Consider the following 20,577-nt stretch of genomic DNA (forward strand, 5'->3'; position numbering starts at 1 on the left):
ATACAAGAACTGAGCACAAAGAGAGGTGCCTGTTGTTTGTTGTCTGCAGGGGCATGGCCTGCAAGGGCATGGCCATGCAGCAGTCCAGTCCCCTAGGAAGCTGTACAGGCATTAGCACCTCCTTTGCAGTAGCTTGTGTCTTGGGAAAGGAAGTTCTGTCACAGTGTGGTGATCATTACTGTTTCCTTATAAAGTAAGAGCTATGTGCACTAGAACTCATCGAGCATTTTAACTGTGCAGCTTGGGGACACAAGTTCATTTTCCCTCCAGCTTCTGGCCTTTATCAACAAAACCGAGGAATAAAAGTTGCGTAAAATTACACTTACCAAAAGCCTGTCTTGGGGATTTGTAGTTGATGTTCAAATCAGCCTACAGAAGTATAAGGCTTGCAAGATAGAATTAATTTTCTGTCATGTTCGTTGCTACAACTTAAGCAACATTGCAGAATAGTAAAACAAAAGCTAGATATTGCTTTGATTTTTCTACTACTGTCTTCTTCAGTTTGTAATACCTGTGGATTTCCATATTCCTTATGCCTGTTTTGTGCTTTAAAAAATAATTTTTGTATTTCCCTGCAAGACAGTGTCCCACTATCTCTGTACTAACATGTGCTCTCATCTTGTAAACTCTTTCTTAAGAACTTAACTGTAAGCTTGTGAATTGTTAATGTACCCCAAGTGAATTGTATATGTAGATAATTGCATGATGTTAATTTTAATCATTGTTCTTTCTTTCTCTTTAATTTCTCACTAATTGTTCTGCTCTAGATCAAAACCAGGCTCTTCGGCTGTGTCTGGGCAGCACTGCTGTTGGGGCCCAGTATGGGGCTATCTCTGCTCTCAGTATCAACAATGACTGTTCGAGGCTCCTGTGTGGCTTTGCAAAAGGACAGGTAATTCCCATAGGATGAGATGGTCCAGTGCTCTGTCCTTCTGCAGACTGTTACTGAGAGACTATCCAGAGGTGACAATAGCTCCAAGCCAAGCACGCTCAATATGTAGCTGTTTGTTAGTTGATTTTGTGCTGAGAAGCAGTATGCATGGCTTGATCTGCTCAGAGCTTTTTTGGCCAGCCAATTCCTGCATCCAGTGAGCTAACTCAGATAGATTGTTTGGGGTAGGTTTCTGTGGAGGAAATGGATAATGCAGAATATAGTGAAGGATTCAATTAATCATGGCTCGTTGTGACATAAGTGCTGCTCCTGTTAAACTGAAATGTGCAATGGTGCGCCAGGACAACCAGCTTAGTCTTTCTAGGTCACTTTGTGAGATCTATGCTTTGTAATTAAAGCTAGTTTTTACTGTGGTGGTGACGTGAAATTCTTGAAACTGATATCTAGCCCCAAAGTTCATTTTTACTAATACTTTACTTCTGTTTTATGACAGAAGCAGCATAGCCTTTGAATTCAGGGGAAAAAGGGTTTGAGTCTGCTGTTGTAGTTTTATGCCCTTCTCTGAACCTAAAGAGAGAAAGCAATTCCTGAACAAAAGTTACAAGACTAAAACTAAGCCAAAATGGATAGAAGTTAACAAACACACTCCTGTGCCTATGATAGGGCTAAATGACAGACTGCTCCAGACAATGTGGAAATATAGATTTGATCCATGCAGAGCAGTGGCCAGTTTTAAATGATACTCAGATGAAATATTTTGGAGCAGCAGTTCTGAAACATCTGGTCTACAAAGCTTTGATAGATGATTTATGGAACCATATAAAATAGTATTTCCAATAAAAAGTTTGATTCAAGTTGTAATCTCAGCTCTTTTGGGCTAAATATTCCTCAGTTTTGCAGTAAGTAGTTTGGGACTTCCTGCTTCTTAGCTGAGAAATTGCCTGAATTCAATATCCAAGCACATGCCAGGCTACTCCTACCTGACCTATCATGCTGAGCAAAACCAGGAGGAGTGACAAGGTTCATGGTAGCCATGGAGCTGCTTGAGTTTTGCTAATGGGTGTTAGCAGAGATTATTCACTAATTACTGTTCGCTGATTCTGTGAGAGAGAAATGCATTGAACCACTTTGAACAGTGTTGTGTGGTAGCAAAGTTATCTTACATTCTTTAATTGTGTTATCAGGCAGATAGCTGTGAGGTGAGTGAGTTCGGGCAGGTGGTGAGAGTTTGCCAAAAGGAGATGATTCAGAGTTGTGAAGATAACGCTAATGTTGTCAATGAGAGTATAGGCAGATAAATAAACTGCTTGTGAAAACAGGGTAGGAACAGATTTCAGATCACTTTTCTTTGATATGAAGACCCTACTAACCCAGGATGATATTGGGAATATAGAAATTTATTGATGTACTAACGCACAAGGTGATGGAGAGAACCCCTTGGCAGTAAACGTGTACTGAGAACAATCTGCTTGCAGATCACAATGTGGGATCTGGCCAGTGGGAAGCTGCTACGATCAATAACAGATGCCCACCCACCAGGAACAGCCATTTTGCACATCAAGGTAACAAACACTACCTGTACTCCTTGTATGCTACTTTCTTTTTCTTTAAAACATGCTTGTATTCAGTCAGATGTGTTGAATTTCTTGTGTAGTACTTTTAGGTTTACAGGTAAGAGCAGCTACCTAGGAGCTATAAGGCGACAGTATCCAGAGGTGAGAAAAATGATCAGAAATTCTATTTAAAAAAGAAACTGTGTATTTTGAGAGCTGAAATAATAGTATCGTCTGTGAGTTGTACTATTAACAAACAACAGTTGTTGTCTGTTATAACTCCTCTGTCTGATGCCAAAATCTATGAAGAATTACTTGCTAGAATACATTTCTCTAAAACTTGTAGTGGTTTGAACTGCATACATGACTTGCCAACTTTAAACTTAAAACAGTCTGAAGTGTAGAAAGTAGCTTCTGTCAGCAGTTTTTCAAATAACTTGTTGGGAATGTTTGGGTTGAAAGAGAAATCATCTATGGCTTCTTGTTCAACATAGTGTTGTCATCACACACAGAAACTCATAGCTGATTTTGTGCATGGCTTTGTTTTATGTGGACCTCTCGTACCAGAGCATAATGCTCTTTGGCAGCCTGGTCAGAGCAGTGACTTTGGTGCATCACCCAAACTCTTCTCTCTCTTCTCCTTTCCTGGACCTTGCTGAGATATCCCAGACCCATACAGTCACACATGGAACTAGTGCAGTAGGTCTGGTGGGGCACATTGCTCAAGGACAGGTTCTCATGTACTGTTTGGTCTGACCTGGCTAACCAAAAATGTTTTGTGGGTGTGAAGGTGCCCCCTTACTGCTGCATCGTCCATGCTTCCATCTCTGCCATCTTCGCGCTGTGCATAAAGATGAATATTCCCCTCTGCCAGGTCCTCTGCTCTTAGTGGCCCCCTTCTCTAGGTCATGACCTGATGGCAGTACCAGCATTGAAGGGTACTCAGACACTGCTATACAGCCCAGATGCTTGTGCTGCTAGATGCTGGGTTACAAAGTCCTCCAGAACAGTGCCTCGGCTGTGACCTTTTCTTATCTTGATTAGTATCATTAGTAGTTCTGGATGTTTCTGATTTTGGTCTGTTTGCGACTGCAGCCCATTCACCAGCTCTGGCACCAACTCATGGGCTTGAGGCTGTGAGCTCTTCTAGTGGTAACACAGGTTTTGGTATGCTGTAGTTCTGAGCTGCAATAGAAATTAATGGGACTTTGGTAACAAAATCTAGCAATAGGGCTTGCTGGAGGAGTGAAGATGAAACACAAAACCTTGCTTTTCTTACACGTCGTAAAAAAGCCAGTAATTGTCTCAACTCTGTATGTTAAAGGTGTCTCTCTGGTAGGTACAATGCGTGTACTTTTGTGTGCTGTTAATAATGCCATAGCATACATTTTTCGATCAATTTTTTTGTAGTTTAATTCTTAGTGCCACGTTTAATCTAATTATCTGCTCAGTTTACAGATGACCCGACGCTTGCAATTTGCAATGACAGCGGCGGCTCCGTATTTGAACTGTCATTTAAGTAAGACAATAACTCTTAAGTACCCATAGAAAGTACAAGAAACTAATGCTGGGTCATAGTTTCTAAAACTTAAGCAAAAAAACCCCACTGGAACCAATAAAGCTGTCTGATGTTGAAGGTGTAGCTTAGGGCTGCAGTATAATTTTGCAGCTGAAGCAAGATGCTATCTGGCAGTGTAATAGTCAAAGAATAGCCTAAGTTGTTAGGGTATCACTGTATTGTCCAGAATCTTGGCATTCCTTGTGGGCTCTTGGTAATTGTCATAACAGTGCTGCCTCTTGGTTTTCCTTGTTTCATTAGTGAGAGCTGCCCTGCAGTAACTGCTCATTTTCTTCTTGGCCTCTTCAAGAGGAGGAGGGACAAAGAGGAAGGATTGACAGTCTAGGGTGTCTGATCATGTCCAGGAATTTCCAAAACTTTACTGTTAAATAAGTTCTTAAGGAATTCTTGTCTGTATCTGAGCAGCTGTATGGGAGTGCTTCCAGTGACACACTAAAAGTGATCCCTGGAGCTGTGTAAAGGACTTTTTAAAAACCATATTTATGAAGGATCACTCTTGAGATTTCATGAGATTGTTGGGCTGATCTCTTCTTGATAGCTGGCCACCAAGCTGATTTCTCTTCTTTGCAGGAGGGTTATGGGAGTGAGAACATGTGAATCTCGATGTCTCTTCAGTGGCTCAAAGGGGGAAGTTTGCTGTATTGAACCATTACATGCAAAAGTTGAGCTGAGAGACCATCCTATCACCCAGTATTCACTGCTGGCCATGGCCTCCCTAACAAAGGTAACTTGCTGCTTGCAGGAAGCTTTGTGTGAGAAATCGCAAAGGAGAAGTTTTCTGGTATATACTCAAACATTTTATTTTGCCTTTTTATTTTTCTTGAAGATACTGGTTATTGGCCTGAAGCCATCTCTGAAAGTGTGGATGACCTTTCCCTACGGTCGTGTGAGTAATGAAGCCAAACAGTTGCTTTTTGGATTATGGCTACAAACAGTTCCTAGAGTGAAGGGGATGAGATTAGGACCAGGTGTTTGGTATCGCTACTTTATCAGCACGCAGTAAACTCTGCATTGTGGAATTGCAGTGATAATCTGTTGGTCTGATGTGTGCAGACTGTGGGCAGAGAGGAGGTGAAAAGGGTGCTTTCAGCTGTACCTCTGTGAAGATGCTGAATTTCTCCAAGAAGTAGGAAGGGAGGAATGCAGGAGCCCCTCAGATTCTTGTCTTCCCTGCTGCAGCCTGGATGCACCCACAGATGGGACGTGATTATGGCTACAGTCACCTTGGACTGGGGCCATTGCTTTACATAAGAACCATACAATAGAACTCTTAATTGCAGGGACAGAAGCAAAGTGGAATTAGAGCACTAAGCAGTCTTCTAAACTCTTGATTATTCACTTTCACTAGTCGCTGGTGTAATTCCTCTTGGAAAAGCAGCTGGGGGAAGATGTGGGATATGTTAGATTGGGAGAATGGAGACAAGGCTGCTAGCAAGCTGCAGCTTGTCGTAGTCCATCAATCCATGTGAGACTGGATCTACATCAAGCAGCTAGGACACAGGTTTTGTTCTGACTGACGTCCACTTTGCCAAGGGACACACATTGCCCCTAAACTGTGTGGCTGGACCAAAGAGCACAAGCTACTGCTCAGCTGCCAGCAGACCAGGAAATTGCTTTACAGCCTGTGTGTATACATGGTAAAGTCAGTGAGTACCAGCTGATGAACAGCATGTGTCCTGGAACTGAGGTTCTGCCTTGTGTACCTTAAATACTGGCTGTGCTTTTTGTCTAACAGATGGACCCTTCTAGTGTCCCTCTTCTGGCGTGGCACTTTGTGGCTGTACAGAACTCTGTGAACCCCATGCTTGCATTTTGTCGAGGAGACGTCGTTCATTTTCTTCTGGTAAGCCTTGGATGTTTTATGCTGCTTTTCAGATAGTCACGTCTTATTCACATATTCAGTTGACTGAGCCTCTGTCTCAGTGAAGGTATGATATCTGTGCATGTTAGGGATGTCTGCAGCTTGCAACCAGCTTGGGAAAACAAACTTTTTGGTCATTGCTCTTCAGCAAGCAGTGGTGCCCTTCCCTGAGAATCTGGAGGCATGAGTGTTGATTTGCAGCTTATCTCATTTCTGCTGGAGGATTGTTTTCAGGGAGATCACATGAATTTGAGATACCATTTTATTTTTTGCTTTAAAACATGAGTCTGGAAAAAACTTGTATAAACCACTAAAAGACAACAGCTTTCAGGTCCTGTTGGCATGTGACTTTAGGGCATGCCACTCATCCTGTTTAGATCTGCAGAAGTTACACATGCAGATATGGTTGTTTGAACATGATTTCACGTCTGATTTCAGTATGGGAGCAGTACCTAGGCTTCAGAAAATCTGGCATTTTGGCTTTGGAGTGCTAAGTTTGTTTCCCAGCTCTGATATCATCTTGGACCTTAAGCTTTGCTCAGGCACCCAGACATTGTGTTGCTGGATTGAATCCTGTTTTTCCTCTATCTTCTCTCTTGGTAAACTTGGGGAGAAAGAAAAGGGTGTATGTTTAAGCCTGTCTTGCTGGAGATGTCTGTGCATGCAATAGCACGAGCCTCTGCACAGATACCCAGCTCAGCTATGACCAGTGGTGCTGCTCTGCTTATAGTTTACTAAACAGCAGCCAATGTTACCTGAATTCAGGTCCCTCTTGCTGTACTTCAAATTGTCAAAATGTAAAAAAACCCTTATTTTTCTTTGCAGAATGCTTTTTTAAATGATGATGAATTAAAGCCGGTTTCACATTAGCATTCTGTAGTTCTGACTTTTACGAGCAGAAAGTACAGTAGTTCCTGCATGGGACGAGAGAGAATCCTTGACTGGGAGTTGTCATGCAACATTTCCCTTTAATTCAGTATTCCAGTGGGGCTGAGCCCCTTGGGAGTCAGTGAATGAGAATTAGTCCTTCTTTGGTGCTCTCTGTACAAATGCTGGAGGTTTGCCTCCCTTTTAGAAACTGAATTGCCTTATATAATATGTAAGGCTGGGCAGGGGGGAACAATCCCTTGAACACATGTAATGCCAGCTTGTTTATGACATACAACTCTTGTAGTAAGAATAAATAACTTAAAATTGATCCAGCAGAGGGCATATATTTTTACTGCCCCCTGCTCAGAGCCTTCTGTTTCCTCACTTACATAAGTGCTTTTGAAAGTGAGACATTACGCTCCATTTGAGAAGCAGGTGTGCTGCTACTGCACGCTCAGCGTGCTTGTCTAAGGGGAGCTCCAGACTCCTGGAGCTGGTGTGATGCCCTCTGGGAACAGAGAGTTTGAGCTGAAGAAAGTCTTTGAGTTTGTCAGCCTTGTCCGATTTCTCTTTTAGGTAAAGAGAGATGATACCGGTGCAATACACGTCACTAAGCAGAGGCAGCTTCATCTACACTATGACCTCATAAACTTTACTGTAAGTCTTAATACTATAGAATGGTTGGTTTAGGGTTTTATTTTGCACTAGTTTTCTTGTAAATGTATTTCAATAGCCCTTAGTTCTATACTATTGGCTTTACAAATGTAGCATAAGAAGTGGCTGTGTTTATCTGGGGCTAACTAACTGAAAATGTCCTTAAACTTGGGACTCAGTAGAAAACCAGCACAAGTGAAATAGCAAGTAGTAGCTAAAGGATAAAAAATTAGTAGCATGGAGGCAACAACACTGCTATTTCTTCAGAAGGAGGGGTAGCCTTGTTGAGGAAATATGTTCAAGAGCCAGAGAGAATCTGGCAAGAAGGATTTTTATTCTATATCCTCACTAAAAAGAATGCAAAATTCTGTGTAATTGGCTCAGTAAAATTCTACTGTTTCCATATATGAATGCTTGCTAAAGCACCATAATTATTTGATGCTTTCAACAAAAAAAAAATTGTTCAACTCTAAAACACATTTACAGAATACAGTGAGTAAAACATGAAAGGCCAAAATACCAAGATGGACATCCACATCAGCTGGAATTTGACGTTTGTTAACAAGTTAACAACTTGTTACATGCTGAGCTGTTTAAAAAAAAATAAATATTGTAAAAGCAGCGAAAAAAAGCCTTTTTATTTGCAGGGTTTTGAACATAAAAGCAGAAGCCACAGAATATGAATAACAGGCTTTGAGTTAAACTTAGATGTACTATTTCTCTTTTTAATGCCTCCTGATGCCATATTTACCTCCTAAGGGATTTGAGAACAGGAGTTGTAGTAGTCTTGTTTTTGAGACCTTTGGGTGGAAAGTGTGCTAGAGCATAAATAGTGCACCAAGGGGACAAGAACTCTGGTGGATTGCCATTTGTCTACAGGTGTTTTATGTGAAGAAGGTTCCTTGTAATTTTTCTCAGTGTTAAAGCTGATACTCCAGAAGGAGCCTCCCCTATTTTTACCTTTGGAGTTATGCATGGGTGCTGTTGTGAAGTGACCGTGTACAGTAACAAAGCTACTAGCCATCCTAGAACTTCCAGTATTGATACTCAGGGATATGGCCAGAGCCTCTGTTTAGTTGGCCTCTAATTGTGTATGCATTGCCAAATTCTGCGATTTGTTGCCTTTTCAGTGGATAAACTCACGGACAGCAGTGCTTCTGGACAGTGTGGAGAAACTGCATGTTATAGATCGTCAGACACAGGAGGAGCTGGAGACCGTAGAGATCTCAGAAGTTCAGCTAGTCTACAACAGCAGCCACTTCAAATCGCTGGCTACGGGAGGCAATGTCAGCGAAGCCCTGGTAGGCACAAATGACCTGCTTGTGTTAGCTAATTCTGTTTCAGATATGCCTTAAGTGGAATCCTGGAGCTTTGGAAAAAAGCTGTTTTGAAGCATCTCAGAAATCATACATGGTGTTGATGTGGCCAACTAACAGACAGTTCATGTTTTCTTTTGTGCATTGATGTTTTTAGGAGCTGCTCTTAAGTTACCGAGCTTTAGAATATTCTGTACAGGAAAAAGCCTAATGTGCTTTATTCTTCAAGAGATTCCTATAGGCTTTTGTACTTCGTATGTCACAAATACTCTGCCATAGCAGTGCCTGTACAGTACACGCATTCACTGCACTCATCTCGTAGATTGTCATGCAGGGGGAGAGAGGATGAAACATAGTACCTACGCTTGTAGGTACTACACTTCTTTCTGGTTTGAGGTAAACAACCAACATTGTGCTTTCTACTTTTCCTCTTTTGTTTATTTGTCTTTCTTTTATTTCCACTTTCGTGCTTTTTTTTTTTTTTTTTTTTTTTTTGGACCCTGGCCCATGTGGTGTCTGGACATATTTTATTCCTGAAATAGATGTTAATGTCAGTGGCTCCTGATAGCTCCTGTAACCCACCTGTGCCTTCTGCAGCAGACTCACTTTGATGTGGTATTTGTATTGCCATAGCATTGTGGAGGGTTTTTTAAAGCCATGGTTGTGGGACAAGTTATTGCTTTCAGTAGAAAATCAGTTTCTCTATTTTGGAAACAGTTTGCCCACAGTGTGTATAGGAAAGGGCCTTCCATCCTTGTATTCAAGCCTCCCAATGCTTCACCAGAGATAGCCCAGGGGTTCTGAAATTCCACAGCTGGATGATATGGTTCCTATTCAATTCTGCTATAGCCCTGTGAGACTTGCTGGCCCAAACAACTAGCAGAAGGCTCATGTGGGTCTGTAGTTTGGATCTGTAATTTCAAGCCCAGCATATGGTCATGACTCAGCTCCAGAAGCCCAAGCAGAAGTGCCTTCAATGCAGGATGGCAGGATTTCATAAAAAAGACCTCTGTCATTGTTCCCTTTGAGCACCAGGGAACAGAGTGCTTCTTCCAGTCTGGATGGCCAGATCTATGAGGAGTCTTTGCAGCCTTTAGATCTACATAGCTGCTGCTTATCTGGCTTTCACTGCTTTAGCTGCTTCACAGTGCTAGCATTGCTATCATTCTTTCTGCTGCAGATGCATACTGAGGAAGAAAGAGTCAGAAGGTGGAGTCTGGTCTAAGTTAGCTTATGTACTGCCTGCCACATGATCTGGAATTGCCAGGCACAACCTCACAGAACATAGCTAGAGATTGGCACTAAGGTGGAATACGAGCTCTCCTTGCTAGGATAAGTCGTTATTCAGAGCCTTTCACTCAATTCCAGAAACTCTGCAGTGTCCTGTGAGGACTTCTGGTGACTACCATCAAAGACAGAGACATGTGGCTGGAAAAGCTGGTAGGCCCAAATAAGTGCCGCCTGTTAAAATGCTATTGTGAGTCTAGAAAAGACCCCTACTTAATTCACAAACTGTAAGTGGCAGATGAGATCTGAAGTCTATAATGCCATTTTGAAATACTGAGGATATGAAACAGGCAGTTTCTTTCCCTGCATTTCAGCAGGAATTACAAGACAACCTACTCCAGAGAAGTTGAGTCAAGGACAGCTTCTGATGGGAAGCTTTTTTTTTTTTTCATGGCTCAGAGGATCAGATATATACCTTTTCCTGTATTAGTTCTGCAGACACTCTGGAAGGCAAATCTTAGATGAGGCTGCTACTCCCATAAGAGATACTCTGGTTTCAGAGATGCCTGGGTTTGTGGATGAAGACTGTCAGACCCCATTGTTCTACTGCAGCATCTAAAGAAAGATGCAGGGAATATCTGCTACTTCAGCCTTAGGTTCTGTGCTGAGCACATTGAAGTGTTATTACAGCAGTCCCTGGAATGGACACACTTTTCAGCAGTGGGAAGAGATACAGGAAGCTTCCCTTACCTGACCAGACTGAGAAAAGTACAGGACAAACAGCTCTAGCCTGTGTAACTGTGCAGCAGAATGGGAAGCAAGCACTGCCCATGCACTGTGGTAAAATCTCTAATTTTGATGTGATCCTCCATTTCTCACATTGTAAATGTGCCCATATACCGCCTTTTGAATGCTAGTTACTGGCATTCAAACCTGTTGTAGCCACTCTCACTTCAACAATATTCTTTCCATCTGTGTCTCCTACACATTTGCTCTTGAGGAAGATTTGTGAAGAAGCAGATGGCAAGGAAAGAGCCCCCATAACTTTTTTTTGCATCTGAGGATAGACACAGAGCACTGCTTGTGGGTCCTTATGACTCTGTCATGTTTTCTGGGGCAGCCAGAGCTCAGTAGCACTTTAAGCTGCATTCACAAGCAGGAAGGAGTGACAGCAGAGCTTTTAGTTGCTACTGCCCAGCAATCTGTGTTGTTCTCTCCCAATCCTCATTTTGATTTCTGAATTACAGAGTGTCTCTAAAGTTCAAGTGTATATATGTTTCTTGGGAAATTTTACAAAAACAAAAAGCAGTTTTGCTTGCATGTAATTTTTCTCCCTGTAGGCACTGGTTGGAGAGAAAGCTTGTTATCAGTCCATCAGCAGCTGTGGTGGTCAAATCTTTTACCTTGGAACTAAGGTAAAGGTGGGGAGTTTTTAATAAAAATACAGGGCCTTCACTGTTGATGGTAGCTCATCTTCTGGAGAAGGATAATTTTTTATTCTATGGAGATGTGAATCAGGGATGGGTTCTTTGTGCGCTTATGTCATGGGATTAAAGAAATGTGCAATAATTTGGTCTTAACCAAGGTATGGGCTAAGTAAGACATTGTCATAGTATCCTGGTTCACGCTGCTTCAGAGTAGACTTAGCATTACTGACATCTGCTCTGTCCTAAGCTTCAATTTCTCTGTCCTAAATGTGCTAGTGAGTAAACAGAAGAAAATAAGACAGCAGGGAAAACTAGGATCTATCGCATGGAATGATAAAAGGAATATCCTATTCACTTTTCCTGTCCTGCAGTGCAGGCTGTCTGTGAAAAGGCAAAGAGAGGTGGCCTATAGGATGGCATGTGGAAGTACGGGAAGAAGTGAGGGATGGTATCTTGGAGCAGATGGGTTGTAAGGCCACACAAGGGATGTTTTCTGTTATATATAAACATCCAATTTATTCCTGCCCTGCCAAGCTTGAAGGTTGCTTTACTTAGCTTCATCTGTACAAGCATGTACCAGGTGGGTCTGTGGGATACCACAGGCTGCATGAGCAACTGTAAGTAAATAACTTTTTTTTTTTTTCCTAGTCTGTTCATGTCATGACATTGAGAAGCTGGAGGGAGGTAAGTCAAGAGGAAAACTGTACAGCTTAGTAGGTTTGAATTGCTTAAATATAGCTTGAGAGGAGGGAGGGAGCATTTGTGAAGCATGACCTGAGCACTGTGTTCAGGGTCCCCGATTCCTATGCATAGCCAGCACCGTAGGTACACTGCTTTCCATGGTGGGATGCTATGGGACTCCTTGCATAAACTTGCAGGCTGAATGGAGACCTTGTTCTCCCAAGGAAGACATAATGCCGTGCCATGTTTCAGCTTCTGTAAACAAGATAGTTCGTGTAATGTATGACTTCGGAGGACTGTGTAAGTGTAAGCCTTCTATCTGCCAGATAAGCATACAGAAGTGGAAGGAAATCTGGTTCACTGTATTTTGTCTCCAGCTACTGCAAGAGCTACATCATAAAATCCATCAAAGACTACCTAGAAAGTTCGTTGAATTTTACATCCTTGTTTCTGTTGGTAGAAGATTTTTTTGGAACATAATTTCTGTGACAGCTGAAACCCTATCAATTTCCACAGTGAAGTTCTTAGTGATCCATTTATGTCTGTTCCTGAGTTGTTCTTTTCACTTGAGTTAAACACCAGTTTTTCCTTTCTGGATCATCACTTTGCAGTATGTTTATTCAGTGTATGCATGCTTTCTCTGGCTTTGTTTTGCAAGGGTAAGCAAAGCTCTTTCATCATCCTCTTGTAAGATTACCTTCCCATTCCTTTCTTTTTTCATAGTCACTGTTCTCTGCACCTCCTTTGTGCTCAGTTTCTTGAACATAGGTAAACACTTTGGCATATATTACTCTGGGTAGGGTCTTACAAGTGCCATGCACAATGTCACCTGTTCTTCACTGTCTCTACTAGATATGTCATTCCTCATGCATCCTTGGGTCTCATTTTGCTGTTCCTTTGGCTACATGATGTCAGTGGCTTGTGACACTCTGGAGATTCACCAGTACCCCATAGCCAAACTCTGATTTCTGCTGTAAATTGCTTGTACCATTGGATTGCATCATACTTCTATTACCCAGCTTTAGGGGCAATCCTGTTGTGTCTGTCTTTCTGGTCTGCTGTCTCGCATCACATGTTGACAGTTGGTCATCAGCAAACTTCACTAGTAAATTCAGTTTATGCCAAGTCAGTTGACTAAATCATTATGTAGAAGGGGGCTTCAAGGCTGATTCTCAAGGAACTCCAATAGTAATTTCTTTCCAGTCTCACATTTCTCCTTTAAGCAGTAACCTTCACCATTTGTCCTCTTACCTGCTTTACGGCTCTTGTACTCATCCATGATTATGAGCTCCTCCATGTGACATTGTATCAGGACCTTTAATAAAATATGAATGGTTCAGCTCTATTGAACTTTTATACAGTTGCTGCTTTTAGTTACCAAGATCACTTTCCTCTGCTAGTTTTCCCTCCAGCCGTTCACTACCAACTTTGGTTTAGTAAACTGTTAATGAAAAGCGTTGCTTTGACCCATGATTTCATGTACTGGTTTTCCTAGAATTCAGAAGTCAATCACAACTTACGTACTCTGAGCCAACCTCCTAAATTACTGTATGGTTTCTGTTGTGCTGCAGGCCTCTTTATTGTAGGGGACTTACTCAAGAGTTGTAACTGAGTATGTGGGAGATTAGGGTGCGAAGCTGAGAGTTAGTTCTTGCTGCAGTACAGAATGCTGGTCTGAAACTTAGACTGTTTCTTCTCTCAAACAGTACTTTAACATTTTGACCTAACATACCAAGACTAGTGGTGCTTGACCTTGTGTGCTAATAATTCCTTAAAGCAGAAAGTACTTGTCATCTACTTCAATCCCTGTTGACTGTGAGCTCAGGAGAAAATAAAGGGTAGGATGAGTACCCATATGCTGAAAACATGGCAGAGGTTTTTTTGTTGTGCTCTAAGTGATGAGGCAGGGATGGGGAATGAAAAATTTTTATTCTTTGTGATTGCAGACACTTGCCAATGCTGTGGGTCTCCATCCATCAAGCATCTGACCTAAAATGTAGCCCATAGAGACTTGGTGTACTGGGGCCTGACATTTCTTAGTCTTTTTTAACTGTCCAGCAGAAAATGTACATATGAGAGAATCTTTTTGAGATACTGTCCTTTACTGCAATGTGTTGAGAGCTTCTGAGGTGTCCTGTCCCCTTGCTGTCAGGGATCATGACCCACTATTGGGAAATGCTGATCTTAAATGGCAGGGGATCACCTTTTCTGTAATGCTAAGGTCCAATATTACTTGTTATTTTAGAGAGTTGACCACCTTCTGAAACAAGAGCGTCTCACTGATGCCCTGGCTCTAGCTTGGTCTTTTTATGAAGGTAAAGCAAAGGCTGTAGTAGGTAAGTTTGGGTTTTTTGTTTTGGTTTGGTTTTTTTTTTTTTTTTAATTTAAACCACTAGGAAAGGTTTTAAACCTATGCATGTAAAGAAATCACTTTTTCAGGAAAAAAAAAAAAAGGAAGAGAATTGAATTGAAGAAGAGAAAGTAGGATGTGCTGCTTTGGGCTTGGCAGAAACAACACTTTTATATGGATTGGTCTGAATTTTTTTTTAGAGTCTTAATCCTTTTAGCAGCCTGCTCTTTTCAAATGAAAATCAGGCTTGGTCTGTGTTGTGACTCCTATCTGTTGTTACTTTGCTGTGAAGGAGGTGGATCCAGGTGTTGAATATCTAGCCTGATAAAATATTCCTGAAGGTCATACATGACCTGTAGGTAATTTTCAGTGTGGTGTTCTGTCAGCTCTGCCAAGCAGCTACTTTCATTCAGGTCTCCTCTGACTACACAGCTGACTGAAAGAACTGCTGGGTTTTAGCACCAGCAGTTTTTATTTCCTTTGAAGGAGGATGCTTTGTAAGCACTTAGCTTGTTATGATAAACATGTTAATTATGCCAGAAACTGCCACTTGAACGGTCTGATTTGGACTGGACACATTGACTTTTCAGCAAATAACTTCGGATGGTTTTGACAGATGAGACTCAAGTTCTCAGGATAAGATCCTCCTGCTGTGAAATTGCTAGTATATGAAGATGTGTCTTGTTCTAATGCATAGATATAATGCAATTAAGCAGATAGTTTTTCAGTATTCAAAGAATTACCGTCTTTTTGAGTTGGCATTTAAGATTTTTTTTTTCCCTTATAGCGCACTTAATTCAGCTTCTTTGCATCAAGGCATCCTCCAGCAATTAGCCTCATGTACACAGTCTTTGACAGCTCTCTGTTAATTGTTCTCTCAATGTTAAACAGCACTTAGATCTGGTTTTGCCATTCCTGTGCTGGAACAGCCTTTACATTGGGGGAACAAAATTGTGTATTTAGATATCCTGACCTCTGCATCTCAAGGGTAGTGGTGTTAGCATCTGAACTGTGGGATTTTTTTTTATTTCCACTGGTAGCTTAGATGAGAAAAGCTTAATTTCCCCCCACCCTCATTCTTTCTAGGCTTGTCTGGGGACACAAGCAAGCGGAAAGCAGTCATTGCAGACAGAGTGAGTCACTGATCTCTTCCTAACTGGATTTTCATGTATGCTAATGTGATACTAACTGTGTTCCTGGAAGTAAAGGCTTCTGTCCTCCAGAAGTTAATCCAACTAACTCTAGAACATGTACATGTGCCTCTCTTGCTAAGATTGTGAGCAGGATTTTAGAAGATACTTGCAAATACCTTTTGGGTAAAGGTGGCGATAAAATCTGCAGCATTAGCAAATCAAAACATGACATTATCATCCAGGCCTTGAGATCTCTGGTCCCCTCACAGTGGAGAGAAACCTTTTTTGTAGGTAACTCCAGAGTTTCCTGACCTTTGGTTGGCAAGTGTCCATCAAGTATGTAATTTGTTGACTCTCAGAATGGAAACTTTGCTTCATGTACACATGAACATGGAATAAACTCTTCAACCGATCCTGTTCAGTTATTACAGGAACCTCTTTCTGGGAAGGGTACGTTTAAAATACACAATTATCGCAATAATTATTCAGCTGTACTTTGTTCTTCATGTATATTTTATTTGCAGGTAAATAAGTTTTGCTGTTTAAGATACTATAACTTGAGCTTTGGGTAAAAACATGGCCCAGATGAGCCTTGTGCTTCAGGATGTTTTCATCTGCCTGAAAATTTGCTGGCAGACTGGCTGCCCAGTTTCTCAGTTAGTTAAAGTTGGTGTAGGCCTTCAGTATCCCACTGGGCCACTTCTATGCCATGTCATGCCATTGTCTCTTGGGAGTCTGTTTCCTCTTCTCCTTCCTGCCCACAGTAGTCCATACCCAAAATGGGACAACAGAGCTTACAGTGCTGCCAACCCCCAAGTCAGTCTATTAAATGTGCTACCAAGTACGGCCTCTAGTGTAGGATTTGAATGAATTTTCTTGTTTATTGTAATTCAGATGGTTGAAATCCTTCTCCATTATGCTGATCGGACTTTGAAGAAATGTCCTGACCAAGGAAAAATCCAAGTTATGGAGCAACATTTTCAGGTATGGTGCTCCAGAGGACTCTCTTGTATAGATCTTTTGAATTTTTTAATCAGACTTTGCTTTGCTGCAAAAATTACTTGTCTATTTTTGAAAAATATGTGTCTCACCTGAACTCTCACCTCTGTTGTGTGCACTAATGAAATCAGGACTTAGTTATGGCTAGGTGGCAGAGCAGAACCTGTATGCCCTCTGTCCTCTGCAGAAGTGTGACTAGAGTTTTTCTCCATGTGAACCAGCATACGGAAAACCTGTAACTGTGCCAGCTACCACCTGATTCAAATAACTCATTGATTCTGCTCTTTATTGGCCAGGCTTCATTTTGTGCTCTGCAGCATGTGGTGTTTGGCAGGATTTTTGCCAGTCCCTACAGCTTTTTTATGTTTCTTCCGCAGGACGTGGTGCCTGTCATAGTTGATTACTGTCTCTTACTCCAGCGCACGTAAGTCTGAGTTTGCAAGCCTGTCTCCCAAGGCAGACCACCAACCCATGTAGTCCTGAGTGCCGTCTCCTATAATATCACATGGTTTAGAGGAATCATATGACATTGTCGTCATATCATCTATCAAATCACAGTTTAGAGCAATGCTTAAAAACTGATGCTAAAGTCAGTGTACTCAGTACTCATAGAAAAGTGTGTCCTAAATTTTCATTGATGTGTGGAGGAAGGAAAGTTTGCTTCAAACTGTTTCCCCAACACCATCCCCTTAAGAAGGAAGCTGCCTTGGTAGATTTTCCTGTCATCATCATTTCCCCTCTAACAGCAGGTTTTTTGCTGCAACATCCATAGTCGATTTATTCTGTGTAGCTGCCTGTAACTTGCATCAGTATAGGAGCTGAACAGGGCATTCAGCTCCTGAGTTTGAGAAATACAGAGAAAATGGAGTTTAATTTGGAGCCCTCAGAAAGTAGATAAGTAAGGAGATTTTTAATAAGATTATTTGATAACTAAACACTTCTTTCCTCCTAGGGATCTATTATTTAACCAGATATATGATAAGATGAATGAGAATTCTGTAGCTAAAGGCATCTTTTTGGAGTGCTTGGAGCCATATATCTTAAGTGATAAGCTGATGGGAATCACAGCTCAAGTGATGAAAGACTTGCTGCTTCACTTCCAAGACAAGAACAGGTTGGAAAATTTGGAAGCCTGCATTGTGCATATGGATATCACCAGCTTAGACATACAGCAGGTGAGCTGTTGTACTGCATACTGTATTGAGTTCCTCTGAATAAATGACAACATCCCCTAGTCACTGATGCAAACAAACTTCTTGTGTTTTAAGCACAGCATAGGATGTGGAAAACAAGGTATCACCTTTCAACAGACAAGACTTACGTAGTCCAAACCATTCGTGCCTTTTGGTCACTAATTTGTAACAGAGCTTAGCCCTGTGTCCCTGGGATCAAATTCAATGAATATGGGAATTATTTAGTGTGGCTGTAACATGCATGCTCCTATAAACATGTTTTGCTCCCCCAGTTTGTGTCCTGGCATAGGTTAATGCATCAGCAGCTGAATGTATTGGAAACGACTAGTTCGTCGGGATTAGTCTGATATTCACAATCAGTCTTTCCTGTTTTGAGTACCTTACCTAACATCAAAGGCTGCAGGGGCACAAAAACCAAGTTGTGTTTGTCAGTTTGGTGCCTGCCAGCCTGCTCTGCTCAGGTGCTTGCTCTTGCATGATCAAGTTAGTGGAGCAAGGAGATGTTCCTGCTGGGTATTCCTGTTTTCCTTGGCCAGTTTTTATTCCCACAGGATGGCTTTCCATTCCAAGGAGGGAACTGCTTGGGAACTTGACAAAATGATTCACTAACCCAACCAAAAGGCAAACTACTGCAATCAAGGGTTTTGAAGAACTGATTTTTTTTTATTCCTTAACCTCATGCAGGTTATGAATGTTAGAATCTAGACAGTTAGATTCCATGTTTGCTGCATGAGCAATAAGCTGGGTACTCCCTTTGGGGATTTGGGGTCCTTGCAGAGACTAGTTGTGCAAGTGGAAATTCTCATCCTGCTTTAAATCATGCTGTCGGATGATGCAAATGCAAGGACAGAGATTGTATTTGAGAGACTGAGAAATGAGAAAACTGTGAGCTAAGAGCAGCTGTATATCTACATTGTGCTTTGTTTGCCTTGCAGGTAGTTCTTCTATGCTGGGAAAACCATCTTTATGATGCCATGATCTACGTCTACAACAGTGGGATGAATGACTTCATTAGTCCCATGGAGGTAGGAAAGATGCTCCTTTTGTTGTTACTTGTGTGTTCAGCCCATAGTCTTTCCGAGAAACAGCATTTCAAACCCAGTGCATTATCTTCTCATTCAGTGTGTATATATTCTTGTTCTTTTTCATTTCAAGGGAGAAATCATGTATGATATATGCAGTTTATTTAACTAGATGCAGTAGAGGAGAAAAGTAATTTGTAATTACTGTGCTTTAGAACACAAATTTCCCTGCTGAGGTAGCAATGGGCTGCAAAGGTAGAGCAGGAAATTTAGTCGTATGAATAAAATAAATATAAAACAAAAGCAGCAGAAGAGAATAACATGATGACTTAAGGAGACTGCATTGCAAAACTATCTGCTAACAGCTTTGTTGCTGGTGGTGACCCTGGCCTGTGTGGCATGACATGCTGAGAAAGCATCAGCTTTCTGCACAATGGGATTAATGGGGGTGTAGGCGTGAGAGGTCCTATGAACACCTCATGCTTTTTTTTCCTTCATACTGTTCTTCCTCTGCTGACACAATACTATATTAATATGTATTAAAGAGTAATGGAAACAAAAGGTGAACAGAATTCTGTGTACAGAATTCAGAAAAAAAGTATAGAAACAGTCCTTGCATTGAGGCAGGCTTTGTTCTTAGCACTTGGGTGCAATCTATCAACAGTAAGCACAGGACTCAATGTAACGCTGTAACTGAAGGCCCTGTTGATGCTGTTGCTGGTAATCCTGAAGATGTGCCTTATATACCAATTGCCCTTGAAGCCTATAGCTATAACGTCGTGTTTCATTATCGAAGCACTGCTGGTATTTTCTTAGTAGTGCTGAAACAGAGATCTAGGTCCATTTGAGTGTGAAAATCTTAAACTGCCCAATTTTTAGCAGTTATAATATCACTTGATTTTTCTCAGGAAGAAGACTCTTTAGGTGTTCGTGATTTAAAAAGGACTTCTGGCAACCTAGCACTAGCTGTACGAGTACAAATAACTTTTTCTGCTTCTGAGAGCCAAGTATTTAGACCTCAAACTAAAGGCTCTCTGGTGACCCTGCTAGGTAGGCTGAAGGTTTGCATAATCTCTGGTGGCAGAAGATTCAGGAACAGGAAGTGGGGCTGGTCAGTTATGCTCTGACTGTTACTTCTGGGACTACTAAACATTGCTTTTTTTCGTGTGGCCTGTGCTTAGGGGTTAGATCTGATTGAATGAAGGCTGTTTTTTCATATGTCATAACATCAGCTGCGAAAAGCATCCTTTGCACCATCTTGGTGTCCTCTGCACCTTTTAATTGTAAGACATGGTGAGAAAGCAGAGTTTCTCTGGGGAAGACACCCAATTGATCTCTGCTTTAAAACCACGCAGATTCTTTGCTTTGAGCTTTTCTAGCTGCTTGAACACTGCCTTCTTTCTTGTTACAGAAGCTGTTCAAAGTCATTGCTTCTCCACTGAATGCTGGGAAGTCTCTCACAGGTACAGAATTCTTTCCCTTTAAGGGTTTCTAGTTTTGATATTTGATGTTTTGAATATCTCTAGTCACTTCCAACAGAGGGATGCAAAAAGGAAATACATACCCAATATAAGGGTCTTGGAGAACAGAAAAGTGTTCTAGTACTATTTACTGTGTGCATAGGTGCTCAGCTTACTGTGTGTAAAACTCTGCATGTGTGTCAGATGGGATGTTTTGCTAACAGCTGGGGAAAAGAATTGCATCTCTGTATGTTGTCTTGTGGAGAAAAGGTGACAAATAATTTTTGTTTTGTAGATGAGCAGGTGGTAATGGGCAACAAGCTGCTTGTATATATAAGGTAAGGTCCTTTAGAAAGTGTG

At 41.4% G+C, this 20,577-nt stretch overlaps 1 protein-coding gene across 6 annotated transcripts in view; it reads left to right on the forward strand.

Annotated features, from left to right (window-relative positions):
- Positions 1-20,577, forward strand: part of VPS8 (VPS8 subunit of CORVET complex) — an 89,433-nt gene that overhangs the window by 18,401 nt on the left and 50,455 nt on the right. For 4 of the 6 annotated variants that reach the window (XM_075507598.1, XM_075507599.1, XM_075507595.1 and 1 more), the window contains exons 7-24: positions 768-892; positions 2,368-2,454; positions 3,897-3,964; positions 4,595-4,748; positions 4,851-4,910; positions 5,760-5,867; positions 7,332-7,412; positions 8,540-8,710; positions 11,293-11,367; positions 12,028-12,063; positions 14,306-14,396; positions 15,497-15,543; positions 16,438-16,527; positions 16,920-16,966; positions 17,495-17,717; positions 18,671-18,760; positions 20,169-20,220; positions 20,513-20,555. In XM_075507598.1, the coding sequence (XP_075363713.1) occupies positions 768-892; positions 2,368-2,454; positions 3,897-3,964; positions 4,595-4,748; positions 4,851-4,910; positions 5,760-5,867; positions 7,332-7,412; positions 8,540-8,710; positions 11,293-11,367; positions 12,028-12,063; positions 14,306-14,396; positions 15,497-15,543; positions 16,438-16,527; positions 16,920-16,966; positions 17,495-17,717; positions 18,671-18,760; positions 20,169-20,220; positions 20,513-20,555 (1,648 nt within the window). The remainder of the gene's footprint in view (positions 1-767; positions 893-2,367; positions 2,455-3,896; positions 3,965-4,594; positions 4,749-4,850; positions 4,911-5,759; positions 5,868-7,331; positions 7,413-8,539; positions 8,711-11,292; positions 11,368-12,027; positions 12,064-14,305; positions 14,397-15,496; positions 15,544-16,437; positions 16,528-16,919; positions 16,967-17,494; positions 17,718-18,670; positions 18,761-20,168; positions 20,221-20,512; positions 20,556-20,577) is intronic. The other 2 variants (XM_075507594.1, XM_075507596.1) reach the window with 2 other exon arrangements.

The sequence above is a fragment of the Mycteria americana genome, chromosome 7 (genome assembly GCF_035582795.1).
Source record: "Mycteria americana isolate JAX WOST 10 ecotype Jacksonville Zoo and Gardens chromosome 7, USCA_MyAme_1.0, whole genome shotgun sequence".
NCBI lineage: Eukaryota > Metazoa > Chordata > Aves > Ciconiiformes > Ciconiidae > Mycteria > Mycteria americana.